This window comes from Balearica regulorum, chromosome 4 (genome assembly GCF_011004875.1).
Source record: "Balearica regulorum gibbericeps isolate bBalReg1 chromosome 4, bBalReg1.pri, whole genome shotgun sequence".
NCBI lineage: Eukaryota > Metazoa > Chordata > Aves > Gruiformes > Gruidae > Balearica > Balearica regulorum.
In genome coordinates this window covers 45,724,698-45,739,184 of record NC_046187.1, presented here as the reverse complement: position 1 = coordinate 45,739,184, position 14,487 = coordinate 45,724,698, and the positions used below count along the sequence as shown (strand labels likewise).

At 38.6% G+C, this 14,487-nt stretch overlaps 1 protein-coding gene across 1 annotated transcript in view; it reads right to left on the bottom strand.

The window, feature by feature from the left end:
• The window catches only part of TENM3 (teneurin transmembrane protein 3), a 430,831-nt gene that overhangs the window by 137,402 nt on the left and 278,942 nt on the right, over positions 1-14,487 (bottom strand). Inside the window, 4 exon segments of the mRNA XM_075751933.1 lie at positions 1-36; positions 38-82; positions 84-116; positions 118-179. Of these exon segments, the coding sequence (XP_075608048.1) occupies positions 1-36; positions 38-82; positions 84-116; positions 118-179 (176 nt within the window).

The following is a 14,487-nucleotide window of genomic DNA, read 5'->3' as shown; positions in this document are numbered from 1 at the left end:
TGTGGTTTGCAGCTCGGCGGGCAAAGCAGCCGGCGGGGGCCGGACTCTGATTCCTCCTATTTGTCAGTGAGTTTCTGTTTAAGTGAGGTGATGGATGGGTGATGCTGTGCTGAATTGCTGCTTGTGAGAAGGCGGCAAAGGCTGCAGGGTCGACTGGCCTTGGTTATTTGGAGGTTGTTCTAAGAAAGAAAATTAAAGTGCGTTATATACCACCTTAGCATTTGCTACAACCAAAGCAGAATGAGAAATTCAATATAATCCTATAATCTAATATATTTGCATATTATTCTATTAGCAGACATTCAGTGACATTCTCTAAGAGCAAGTTTACCCTTGATACACAAAGTTCTAATTAATATACAAACAGATGGTAAAATTGCTTTTGGTTTTAATTTGTTTCAGGTTTTTTTTTTTAATCTGGTTTTATTAACACCTACAGAAAATAGCATCTGACGGATCCCCTAATGTGCTTTAGATTTCAGCTTTTTTTAACAAACCAACCCTGAAATTAAATGGGTAATTTCAGTAGAACACAAAGGTTTTCAAAATGCATATAATCCCTGTAATTATTTAATGGAGTTTTTTAAGCTGTATTTAACTGCAATAAATTATTACAAGCTAGTTGCTAAACAGCAGTAGACTACTCTAGTTTAGTGCATTTCAAATAAGGCAGATCTGCACTATGATCTGCTAATAGATGCTAAGTATTCTTTAGCAGAAGGTCACTCTGTGAAGCAGATGTTGCTTCATGGATATTTAACAGACTGAATCGCATCTGATTTACAACGTCAGAAGACTCATATACTTAACGACCGTCACATCCATTAGAACACACACAGAACAGATTTTCCAATTACACACTATGCAATATAACTACAGTTTGGAGTAAGTCACAGGTGATCAGAGAGTCAGGCCATCAAAACAAAAGGAAATATTTTTTGACTTAAGCAAAGCATGTAACACCCATAAATCTTAAACCCAAACCTCAAACCAGCAAAACCCATAATCAAATACTTCAATCAATGTTAGGTTTTAACAATCTGTTCTGTAAAATCAGTAGTAAATAAGTCATAAATAGAAGACAAAACCTTGCCATACAACACAATGAATACAAATTTAAAAAAAAACCCCTCAAGACACTTCATTTATCATGATTTAGCAATGACTGATGACACTTAAAAATGTAACACTTAACAATATGTAATTCAAATTGCAATCTATTTCCTAAACTAATGTAGTAGAACATACTTAATAATATAAATGCAAGTCTTAAGCAGAGCAGAAGATACAGGGCCTGCACTTTGCTCACAGTGTAAATGCTTTCACATAGATTTAAATCAGTTGTTTGATCTTCATAAGCAATTCCCTGGTTGTAACTGCAAATTGTTATAAACCCAGTAATACTACCCTGGTACAGAGAAGACAGGAAAAGTACGTCTGTTGAAACAGATGTTTCCAGTAACTTACAGGTGACTACTATAAAAATAACGTAACAGTGAGTAACTTCTCATGTCATGAACATAAGAAAATTTGAGAATGTGAGGAACAAACGTGCTAAGAACACGTCTAAACAGAAAATCAAGCCTTTGGAATAATTTCCTTTCAAAGAACCCCATTCTCCTTTCCAGTTATCTTGTGTGGTCAACAGACTTTTGTCACAAACAGCAGCAATACTGAATATGTCCTTAACATAACGACAACAGTGTTACATTGCCAATAAGGTTTCAAACACCAAATCCTAATACATTAATGAAAAATTACCTTCCAGGTAGGATACAACTGATCAGCTTTGTCTTTACCACCACAGACACCAATGGTGTCACTGCATGTGATTGCAATCACTATCAAGGGCTTTAAAGCCACATTTCAACAAGCCAGCTAAAGGAGACGTAACAGACTAACACTAGCAAAGACTTTTTGCCCATGTCTACTTAAAATTTTATCTGATTTAGATTACAAGCTATTTATTGGCTGGCACAGAATTAACTGTGGCCCTATACCTTATAACATATAGGTGTACGTGTATATATGTGCACGTGTCAGTGTAAATATTACACATATGCATATATAAACATATGTATGCATAAAGGATTAACAGAAAAAATTACAAGTGAAATTAAATAATTTCATTAATTCATTTTTAATCAGATAAATTACTTAATCAAAATTGTCCTAAGGACCTGACTTGTCTTTGTATTCCCTTTTTTGACTCTACCTGTCTAGCCTTGCTGAACAGTATTGCCATGATCAGTGCATCGTCCTCCTTCAGCTCCTACTGGCTGAAATGTTATTCTGACATCCCTCTTCTTCATTAATTTCTCTTCTCATTTAAAATCTCAGCTGAAAGTCAATATTTTAATCTATCATTTTTAGTACTAAAGATCTTGCCCATCCTCTGCTACAGACACAGCAGAGGATAAAATAACGTTGTTCGCTTGCACAAAGGAGGGTGTGAGTAACGGGACTATGCCAGGCTTGCAGGTAGACGTCAGACCTTCCCACACACTCTACCAGCGAGGAAGAGGGATAGTAAAGGCTCTGTAAAGGATATTTACGCGCTCCCTGAAAAAATGCATAGATCTAGTAAGTACACCAGTAACACGCTGGAGAAGTTAAACTGTATTCCTCAGCCCATAGGCTACTCAAGCCACTGTTTGGGATTTAGAATATTTCCTCCAGAAATTTACTATGAACCTACAAAGCCCTTCATGCTATATGGCATATAAACATTACTGACACTGAAACTACAGAGTAACATTAAAATAAATTAAGAGTTGCAGGATGAGCTTGTAACCATAAGGCGCAGGCTAGAAGGGAGCTAGAAGAGCATAGCAAGTGCAACTTCGCAAAGATCACACGTCCTCGAAGACCGCTGTCTCTCTCCATAGGATGCTGCCAGGTGACATTTTCTGGTGTCAGAGGGCGACTAGAGTTGGCAGGGAATCTACAGCCTCCACAGAATCAGAAATGCCTGAAAAATGTGGAATGATTTATTCCTCTTCTAATTGTGCAAGAGCTACAGGTAGAATTGAGCCTAACAAGATTAGATTTTCATAAATCAATAGAGCTAAAATCTATATTCCTCTAAATTTCCTCAGTCTTGGTATTGTCGTTCTGGATGAGAGATCACTGAGGACTGCTCTTTCGATCTTTTCTTCAACCTGCCAGATTTCCTGAATCCACAGCTCTTTTGATTGCCACGCAATTTCTAACAGAAACTTCAGTCTTGCACTACTGATTTGTGAGGAAGATATAATCATCACAACGGTCATGTTTTGAATGCTGTTCTTAAGCCAGAGTCAGATTCCCTTTTTTTACTCTTCTTTTAAAGGAGTTAGTAGCTGAAGAACAACTTCCAGTATTACTGCAACTTTAACACAAAGCTATCAGTCTTAGGTAGTAACTAAGCTTCTCCACATCCCTGTGACATTATAAAATATTCTCATTGTACCCTGCAGGAAACTGAGGCATAGATGTTAAATGATTCACACAGATCTTCTGAGGAAATCAGCATCACAGCCAGAAAAGCACTGTAACTGATAAAGACAGTGGGAGTTTCATGACACAGATACATACTTCGTGAGCTCTGCAGCACTAGAGACTACTCTTGGAGAAAATACTCTTGCATGTGCCACCAAAGGCCAGTACTGAGACCCTGTAACTTCCCCTTCCTCTCTATCAATCAGTTGTTGGAAAATGGGAATCCTAGAGGGAAGCAGTTCTTCCCTGGGTTACTGAAAAAAATCAGTGGTCCTGGGACTTGGCCAGGGCTCTCACAACAAACTAATTAGAAATTTCATTCTTATAAACTATCAGGAAGAAAAAGAGCATTCAAATCCGATAAAGCACAATGCGTTGAAATACCTTAAATACTGCTGCTGAAAACTACAGTTGCTTTGCTTTTAAATTAGATCTTAAATGCTATCCTAATTGATTTAAACTGAACGGGAATATCTGGTTTACACTAAAAATAAGCAGGCATGGGTACAGGTGGGTTTATGTCTAAAAATGGTAAGTTTAAATTAAAACTTTCTTGTTCGGTTTAGTCCTTAATGACTGTAGAACAATCCCATTTGTCTTACAGAGAAGATTTCTGCACCAAGAAAACAAGTGTAATTGACCCAGCAACCAGCCTGTGCCTTCAAGTTGTTCAGGCACAACAAAAAAGCCCCACATCTTTGAGGCATTTGCTGGATAAGTCAGCATCAGATAATTATGCATGCAAACATATGTACAGAACTCGGAAAAGTCACAGGAAATTGGGTAGAAAGCTGTCTTACTACAGTTATATGAATTTTTCAAAACATATATTAAATTGTTATTACCCTAGGGAACCAACAGTGAAGCAAAGCAGCTATTTCAATTGTAGACGTAAATTACATGCACTCTGTAGCCTTTAACAAAATCTTTTCTCTTTTCTTTTTCAAAAAGTAATTTACATTTAATTAATTTTATCATTTAATTGTTACAGAATTTGAACAGCATATGAAAGAATACAGAAAAATGCATATGTGAAAGTAAAAAGTAAGAAGGGAGAGACATTTATGATAACTACTGCCATTTGAAGGAAAGGGGTTAATTCAGAAGGAGAAAAGCAGACCAAGTATCCATGACAAAAAAAGTAATTTGTTGCACATTTTGTGTGATAGCTTTTCTATAACAGACAGATCACTGAAACCTGTCAGCTAGCTACTCATCTAGGAAAAAGAGGTGATTTCCATTTGATAAGGATTAGGCTTTTTAATAGTGTATAATTAACATTAACTTTGAGTTTCCACGACAAACACAAAAGCGAAGACTTCCATTATGATATAAACATTTCAAATGTGAACATAATGTAATTCAATATCTATGCCTGTGAGAGTCTTAACTCTTTTCTAGCCAGGTTGCTCCTCTTTTCCTCTCTCTTCAGAAGAGTCTCTGCCATGGTAAAGCAAATATCCACAATATATACCAGAAGTAAGCAGCTGGAGTAGACTGAATGTTTTAGAAAACTGGTAAAAGAAAGATAAACCTTTAATTTCTAGGTCCCTGGTCTGGTAGCCCCTGATTGCTAGAGGTCAAAAGTAATTTCCGTAAGGACTAGTTTGATTCCTCAATAAAACACTTTGATGGACTTGAAATTTTACCTAATTGACGCACGGATATATCTCTAAAAGTACTGCAAGTGGAAGTGGATTTACCTTGGAAATCCCTGCAAATTGAAGAGAGTGGGCATTATGGCTTATTTCTTACAGCTCCCAAAGGAGCTCTTTTTTTTTTTAAGTCCCTGCATATGGAGGGGTAAGACAGGCTACCTGCACGCTATGGCAGGGCTTCACTCATTCTGCAGGCAAGTAAAACCATTCCCTCCAGATAGTCTCTAGTCTGGGAGTTTTATGAGAAGCACGTATTAATTATGAAAACAAAAAGAAGGTTATGGGTTTAGAGTCAAATTGCCATATTAAAGTGTTCACTCGTAATTAGGCAAATCCGTCTTTTGAATGAACCACTGCTTCAGTGTACTTTTTCTGCCAAGGTGTGCAAGACTCCAAGTTTCCTTTCTCTGATCATTTACTACAAGGTATAGTAGCAATCCAAGATAACTTGTTCTGTCGCTCATTTTGTGGTTAATCCCAAGTACTTGTTTAATCTTATCTCTGTCCACACTGGCTTTGCCTTGCCAACTTCTCTAAGGATCCAAACCACAGACTCAACCCAAGGAATGAGGTGACACGGTGCCTACCACCACAGAAGAGCCCTCTCACTTTGATTTGTGTCAGCCTGCGCTATCCCTTTCTGCTTGCTTTACAATTAATGGACATACAGATGGAAACAGAATTAATCCGCAGCTGCTGCTGCTGACTTCCTCTCAAAGCTCTCTGTGCTAGCTACGTGGTAACAAGAATGTGGAGAAGTGACAAGGCCACTTTGATCAAGATACGCATTTTTCTGTGTGTGCGTGTACACTATTATAATATAAAATGGGAAAAAGTTCATACAAGTAGCCTGATCAAAGTGGGCCAACGTCGTCTCCTCATCAGCACACTGCCTGTAGGGTCTGACAACCCGTCAAACTACCCAGGAGTGAGAAACTATCAGCAAATTTAACTGCAGGATATGCTCCAAAAGATTGCACTGCCTTGCTTAAGCATCCTAGTTTGGAAGAAATTATAAAGAAAACATCAATTTTGTTATTCTTGTTACACATTTTTCATAGAATCATAGAACGGTTTGGGTTGGAAGGGACCTTAAAGACCATCTAGTTCCAGCCCCCCTGCCGTGGCCAGGTACACCCTCCACTAGACCACGTTTGCCCAAAGCCTCGTCCAACCTGGTCTTAAACACTTCCAGGGATGGGCCTCCACAAACCTCTCTGGGCAACCTGTGCCAGTGCCTCACCACTCTAACAGTAAAGAATTTCTTTCTAACATCTAATCTAAATTGACCCTCCTCAGCTTGAACCCCTTACCCTTGTCCTGTCACTACACTCCCTAATAAACAGTCCCCTCACCATCTTTCCTGTAGGCCCCCCTTCAGATACTGGTAAGCCGCAATTAGATCTCCCCCAGAGACTTCTTTTCTCCAGGCTGAACAACCCCAACTCTCTCAGCCTGTCCTCATTGGAGAGGTGCTCCAGCCCTCTGATCAGCTTCATGGTCCTCCTCTGGACCTCTCTCCAACAGCTCCATGTCTCTCCTGTACTGGGGCCCCAGAGCTGGACACAGTACTCCAGGTGGGGGTCTCACAAGAGCAGAGTAGAGGGGCGGGATCACCTCCCTCGACCTGCTGGTCACACCTCCTCTTTTGATGCAGCCCAGGACATGGTTGGCTTTCTTGGGCTGCAAGCACACACTGCTGGCTCATGTTGAGCTTTGCATCAATCAATACCCCCAAGTCCTTCTCTCCTCAGGGCTGCCCTCAATCCATTCCTTGCCCAGCCTATAGTCATGATTGGGATTGTGCTGACCCACGTGCAGGACCTTGCACTTGGCCTTGTTTTCTTTAAATCTGTGCTGGTTTTGGCTTGGGATAGAGTTAATTTTCTTCATAGTAGCTGGTATGGGGCTGTGGTTTGGAAAGTGTTTGCTAACACAGGATGTTTTCATTACTGCTGAGCAGTGCTTACACAGAGCCAAGGCCTTTGCTGCTGCTCACACCACCCCACCAGTGAGTAGGCTGGGGGTGCACAAGAAGCTGGGAGGGGACACAGCTGGGACAAGCTGACCCCAACTGACCAAAGGGATATTCCATACCATATAACATCATGCTCAGCATACAACTAGGGGGAAAGTTGGCTGGGGGGCTGCTGCTCGAGGAGTGGCTGGGCATCGTTTGGTTCGGTGGCGAGTAATTGTTTCATTTGCATCAATGTCTTTCTTGGGTTTTATTTCTCTTTTTGTTATTTTCCTTTTCATTACAGTTTATTATTTGTATTTTATTTCAATTATTAAACTGTCTTTATCTCAACTCATGAGTTTTCTCACTTTTACTCCTCCAATTCTCTTCCCCACCATCCTGCTGGGGGGTGGGGAGGGGGAGTAAGCAAGCGGCTGTGTAGCATTGAGTTGCCGGCTGGGGTTAAACCACCACAAAATATCACCATTATTTTACTTTTTAAAGAGAACTAAAGACTTCTGCTGTGAAAGGGAAGACAGACTTACTTTATTATGAAGAAACTCAAAACAGTCTCATGGTGCACACATGACAAGTGTCTGTCTAAGATCCACCAGATAGCAAGAAGAGAGGAGTAGCAGGAGCTCCCTGGAGGGTGATAGGATAGTCCCTAACACTTAACATTGGCATTTTAAACCACAAAGTACCTGTTGATAATTTCCTATATCCTATAAGGAACCAGTTGAATACACACTGGAAAACAGAGACAAGGCATGCATAAAAAATGTAATCCTTAGGAACCAAAGAAAAAATATTTTTTAGCAATGTCTTTCAGTTGTGCTATCCACAGGAGTGTTTACTTCAGGTTAAAGGTACACACCTGTAACTTCAATCTTTCACATTTTGCACCTATTTAGCAATATTTCTCCTCAACAACTTATAGTGATAATATCTGTGCATGCTCAGCTATGTTTAAATCAGTTCTCCATAATGTTTTAGAAATCTTTACTGCAGCAAAGAGAAACCATCAGTTACTAACAATCTTTTCACAAAAACGTTTCTAAAGTGTATGAACTGAACTTTAAACTTACTTGAAAGGCAGAATCTTTTGTCCCTGGTATCTTTAGCATAAACAAGCTAAAAAGCTATATACCCTATATGATATGTGACCCTGTGAAGACAGATAAAATAACTTTCTATTTTATGGCATTTACTTTGAAAATCTGATTAAGATAGATGTCTCCAGTTCGTAATTCTTCAATGTCATGTTGTCATAGTTCCCATCAGCAAGATGCTTTAAAGGCTTTCGATTAATATTGCATGCCAGAACTGAAATTACATCCTTTGTCGTTTAGTTCTTAATGGTGCAAGTGATATCTATCAAGTAGTGTTTTATGAAGCATGTGTGATTTTTATTACAGGCTGTTTTCACAAATCTTCTTCAGGTTTCATAAAGACTGTTCATGGTTCACAACAACTACGTCCTGCATTTAAAATTGTGCCAATTCTCAAATGCAAAATTAAACTTGGATTTTTCAGTGAGGTTTATCGATAGAACAAAACCTCTTCCTTAATTTAAATCTGTATATAATCATCTTAATAAGCAATGCAAAAATATTACTGTTCTCTGCATATTACTCTGCATGAGAACTATACAGTAAAAAAACCCCAAACAACAGATGTAATCATGTATTTTTTTCACAAGTAACAGGTTAGGTTTGCCAAATCTTCTAAGTGCCTTAATTTCTAAAATGGAGGTGACACACAAATAAGTCAGAAGATGCAACACTCCCCTGTAATCCAAGTACAACAGAGATTTTCATTTGCAGCATTCATCTTTGTAGAACAAGATACATACAGTTAAAACTTTTTCAATTTACTGGAAACCAGATAGTTAGGGGCAGTTGAGAAGGAATCTGAGGGCTGGTTATTTTTGGTTAACCTGCCATTTAAACACAAACGTGCAAAGTCAATAAAACTTAAGTTTTAGAGGACATATGAACAGAAAATATTTTTCAAATATTTTTTTGTCCAAAGACATAAAGAGCTTCCTCTTGATACCTAACAGAGTAAGGCAAATACACTGCAGGAAGAAATACTGCCCATTGAGAAGAAAGCAGGCTTTTCTTCCACAGATGGTGGTGAAAGGAAAGATCGGAGGATTTACTTCTGAAAGGTTTATTAAATGTTGTTTCCACTCTCTGTTGTTCACTGTGGGAACTGAACCAGCTCACTTTTAAAATATTTTTTCCATTAGCTGGAATCGATTCTCAAAGCATTCCAACATATCCACCTCCAGCCTGCAACCGCTCCATTAACCCCTTCAATACATACATAACATGCAGTCAATATTACAGCAGGCAAAATCAGTTTAATTTAAATACCATATAATGATACGTGCCTTTGCATCCACAGTACCATACAACAGACTGGCTAACGGAAGGTAGTTACAAAAGCCTACGGGGTGAAAGAGCTCAGGTTGGGAGAACAAATTCACCTGGATCAAGGAAAAAAGCTGATGATGCTGTCATCCACGTGGCAGACATTTTAAGAAACAAAGTAAACTGAAACTTTGCAGGTTTTCAACTGAGTCGCAAATGGCTTAATCACTTTATGAAAGCTGAAACAGAGCTACGTATTTCAGCTTCAGCAAAAAAAGCTACCGTGGAACTAGTTCATCAAAATCTTCCTAATAGTGGCCTCTTTATCCCCAGAGGGATTTAAGAAGATGAAAAAAGAAAAGTACAGAAACAATGCTAAAGTAAATTGAAACTTAACCTGCTGGGGTAACATACTTATGACCTTGCTTTACAAGAAAAAGAAATAAAACAGGTAACATAAAACACAATGAAAACTATGCACACAGAATGAACTAAAAGCAACAGTGTACTTACAGTCCTGCTGTCATATTACGCAAACATCACCTCCTTCCACCCCAGGCTAACCCACACAGTACTCAGCAGGGATACTGACAGACATTTTTTCTATTCTCTTTTTAGGACCTGAGGTCTGTGAAACCAAACAGAACTCTCCAATGGTAAAATGTCATTGACTTATTTCTTGCAATTTACCTGGAGATCAAACTGGGAAAAGATGCTATCACACAGTGAGAAGTAACAAAAGCTTGCTCACTTGAGACACAAAAATGACATTCAGCTTACATTATGCAGAGATTCAAAATATAATAATGCAATCTTTAGTGGTGTGCTCCTGGCCTGGCTTCTCCGCAGTGGGATTCAGATGTTTTGCAGCACTGTGGGCTCAGTCTTTTTCCACAAGGGATAGCAGTCTCCCAGAGCAATACTCCCAGGGGCTGGGGATCACCAAGCCCATAGGGTTTGCTTAAAGTTATGCTTGTGTCTATTCACAATAGACTTTTTGCATCTTCATCAATCAGATCATCCTGCTTCCTTCTTTAGAGTCAGAAGTGACAAAGTTATGCAATTAGTGCTAGCTTCTGATAATAATCTTTGCTGATAACTCATGGAAATCAGTGGAGAAATATATTTTGAGGCTAGCTTTTTAACCACAGAATCCAGGTTTTCACTGAAAGAAAAGGAAACATGAAACAAAAATGGAGAAGTCCGTCCAAAAGACTTTGTAGGAGGAGGAAAAATTCAGCTTTCCAAAATGCTGACAGGGGACTGGAATTAATCTGAAAAAATTTTGAATACATAGCCAAAACCTGCCTGTAAAACACAGGTAAAGGGTGTGGAGTATCCCATTTCCTGCTTTGCTCATCTGGCACTTTATACCAAATACTGAAAAGCCACTTAATTTTACTACAAAAATTGTGATTTATAAATAAATGTTATAAAAAAAGAAGTACCATGCTTCAGCTGTAAGCTCAGTAAGTTCTATAATCCTCATTCAGGCAAAATGACAGTGTGTTAATATATGTACTCATTTCATACCACACATTTAACTGGAGTGTGGTATGGATTGCGAAGTTTGATGTACGACTTCTTAATAGATTTCCTAGCATTTTCAAGTGTTAGATAATTTTGGTTCCTATCCAAAATCATTAATCCACCGTGAGCTATGACTGTATGTTTTTCTTTGTCTTCTGATTTCATTTCTTAACACTTCCAGGAAAAACAATTTGCCAAAGCTATTTCCTTTAGAAGCACAGTTACTACTGTACAGGTTAAAACCCCCAAACTTTCAAAACCTTTAACCTGAGAAATTACACAAGTCATGAGCATGTAATGCTTACAGCTGACACCACCACTGCTGCAAAAAACTACCTTTCTTCCCAATAGCTGAAATACCATCAAAAGACTCTTCCATTGCTTACTAAATCTGACTCTTGCTGACATTCATGAAGAAGGAGCGAACCACTAGATTTCCTCAATTCCAAGAGCCAGGGGGAAAATTCTTCATTAATTAACTAAATTTTTGTCATGGACTTGTTAAGGTTAATGGCACCTCTTGAACATTTTGTAAATTTACAAATCCAAAAGGCCCCCAAATTAGTTCCCTGTAAGCAATGAAACTCTTGACCAATTTCTGCATGCTCAGCCTTGCCTGGGAACACAAGGCCACACTAATAAAATCAGTGAAAGATAAGCCAGGAATGGGAAAACACAATATAAAACTTCTAAGCACAAATAGGTGAGTTTGTTTCATCAGATTTGAAAGAACTCAGATAAGAGGGATTAATGTTTTGCTTTGGAGGAAATGAAAAAGGAACAGGGGCAGTGAGATGAAAAGAAAACCATGGGGGAAAAAAATGGTAGAATTGCACAGAAAAGAGGTTGAATGAATAATACACAGAGGAGACACAAAAGTGAGCAGCTAAGAGAAAAATTCTAAGAAAAATGAGAAAGCACATACAATTTTATTAGAAAATCATAATAACCAAAACTTTTATGGAAAACACAAAAGTAAGATGCTTACTCTACAGCCTTGACTTTTTTAAAAGGAGTTTAATCCTGGCCTCTAGAGTTAAAGGTAAAAATTCTTATAGACTGCAGCTTGGGACTTAGAGCAAGAGTGAAATAAAGCAGTAGGTCACCAGCTGAATTTTTGTCTCCAGACCAATTAATTGATCTCTGTTATCAAGTATAAGGAATATGCAGATCATGAAAGACAGGAAAAGAATAGGGAACCAAGCTTCCAAAATAGCTTTTAAATACTTTTTTCTCCTAACTGTGTCAGGGAAGAGAAATACATATGAGGGGGAGGCCTCTGCATGAACAAACTGAGGAACCATTGTTCTCTAATGACTTTAAAGAAGCTTTTCAGGCTCACAAGTGAATTAGAATTTTGCTCTTCCTCCTTACGTTTTAAAAAAAAAAAAACCACAACAAACCCCTCTTGATTTTAGTACGGTATTATTCTATTCTAATGACAATCAAGTCTAGTTAGGTATCAATCAAAAGAACAAATCCATTGCAAAAGATTTGTTAGATGATGTTCTGGTTTTCCAGTACAGCTGCTTCCCTTTTCAGAAGGAAGACAGAGTCATTAACCCTCAAATCAAACATAAACGTTGAATTGTTAAGAGCTGAAACAAAGACTACCTTTAAGTCTGTCTCAGTTCATGTAACTTATCAACCAAACTCTCCCATATCTAGTACAGCATTTGAAGTAAATCTATGATATTTTCAGAGGTATCTGTGGACACAGAGAGTGATTTAATTAGACATTGGTATGCATTCACTATTTATTCTGCAAGTGCTGTGAAGGACAGTAGTATGCTGAGCAGCTTAAACTGCTTTCTATAGACTGTATAGACTGTACCATAATTAAGAAACAATTATGTCCAATAATAAACAAAAAGGGTGGAAATTCCAGAAGTATTTTTTAAATGTATAAACCACAGCAAACTGTGAAAATTGGTCTTTCTTACATTTAAATTCCATATATATTTTTATAAATGACTGTAGGCTCTGCTTTTTCCAGTTCATATTTTCACTGTCCTAGTTGTGTTGCTGCTCCAAAGCTGTTTCAGAAGGTGATCTTTCACACCAGTTTCTAGCTCAACTTTACAGCTTCTTGCCTGAACCGAGCTCCTTAAAACAACATGGCTGATTCATGTCATAGTAATCTCTTCCTTTGAATAACACTGCTGTAGTTCTAAGACAGACACTGACAGAACAGATAAAAGGTAGAGAAATCAGAGCTCACAACTACACCCTTTGATTTAAATAGCCAACTACATAGTATACACATAAAGACCCATAAAGAGCAGAGCTAAAACAAATGTTTTTGAAACAATGGCAAAAATACACAAATAAGCACAAAGTAAATCACTACCATGGTGCAGTGAAAAATGATGAAATCTCCCATATACTGTTAACAAATACAAGTAAAATTCCATGATGCTCCTGCCTTCAAAGCAATTGCAGCAGCAAGAGAGATGTTGCTGCTTCTTCTAGGGTAAGCAAAGGCTAAATAAAATGATTCATTACAATTCCATGTCCTTCTGGCAGAATTACAAATTCTGCATATTGTTTAGTTCTTAAAAAAAGATTGAGCTGAAACCTCCTAATAGTAATCTAATTTCTACGTAAACTGAATTTGAGCTTCAGATAATTTAATGTGCAGAAAGTGTGTAAACTCCCTTTATATCTAACAGCGGTCATTTCAACAGTAACAAATTTGGCCAAAGCACTTCTTGGTATGCTGGGAGAACACTTACAAAGACAGCTTGCTCACCACATAACACTGCTGATTTATAAAGCAAGCTATGCCCCAGTCAAGTGGGACAAGACCTCACCCAGCCATAGAGCCAGAGGAGACCTGAATGACTAGAGTCCCTGGAAGCCTGCTGCCTTCTACTCATGGGGAAACACTCCTCTATTTCTAGCATAATCATGCCCCCTCCACCTGAATGCGTTTCCCTGGTCCATCATCTGGTTAAACTATTCATATGGGAAAATGCCTTTCTTTTTGTCTTCTGCTGTAACCCCAACGCTGGCAACAAGCAACTCGTGTGTGGGGGGAGAGTACGTGATTACGAGGGAAACAGATGGTGTCAGGCTGAGAAGTCTGATATTTAACACGCTTTTATAACTACTACCGGGGGCTAAAAACAAACATTTCAGGAGGGAGAATTGTCTTGTGGTAAGACCACAGCAGAGTAAGTCAGGAAATCTCTTTTTTTATTCCTGGCACAGCCAGTGGCTTACGGCATGATCACAAGCAAGCGAGAACCTTTGTACATCCAGCGGTCTCGCCACCGAAGCTGCTTAACGATACCAGCCAAGGCGCAGGGGGCTGCAGGAATCAATTATGTGCCCAACAGCTCTTGGCTGCTCTTGAAATAAAAGATGTTCTACGGGTGAAACTTGAATGGATATGGCAGAGGTGAGTAAAGGTCCTCTGCCCTCAGACTGATTTTATGATGAAGAGCACGCAGAGCAACGCATTTGCAGAGGAGGAGGA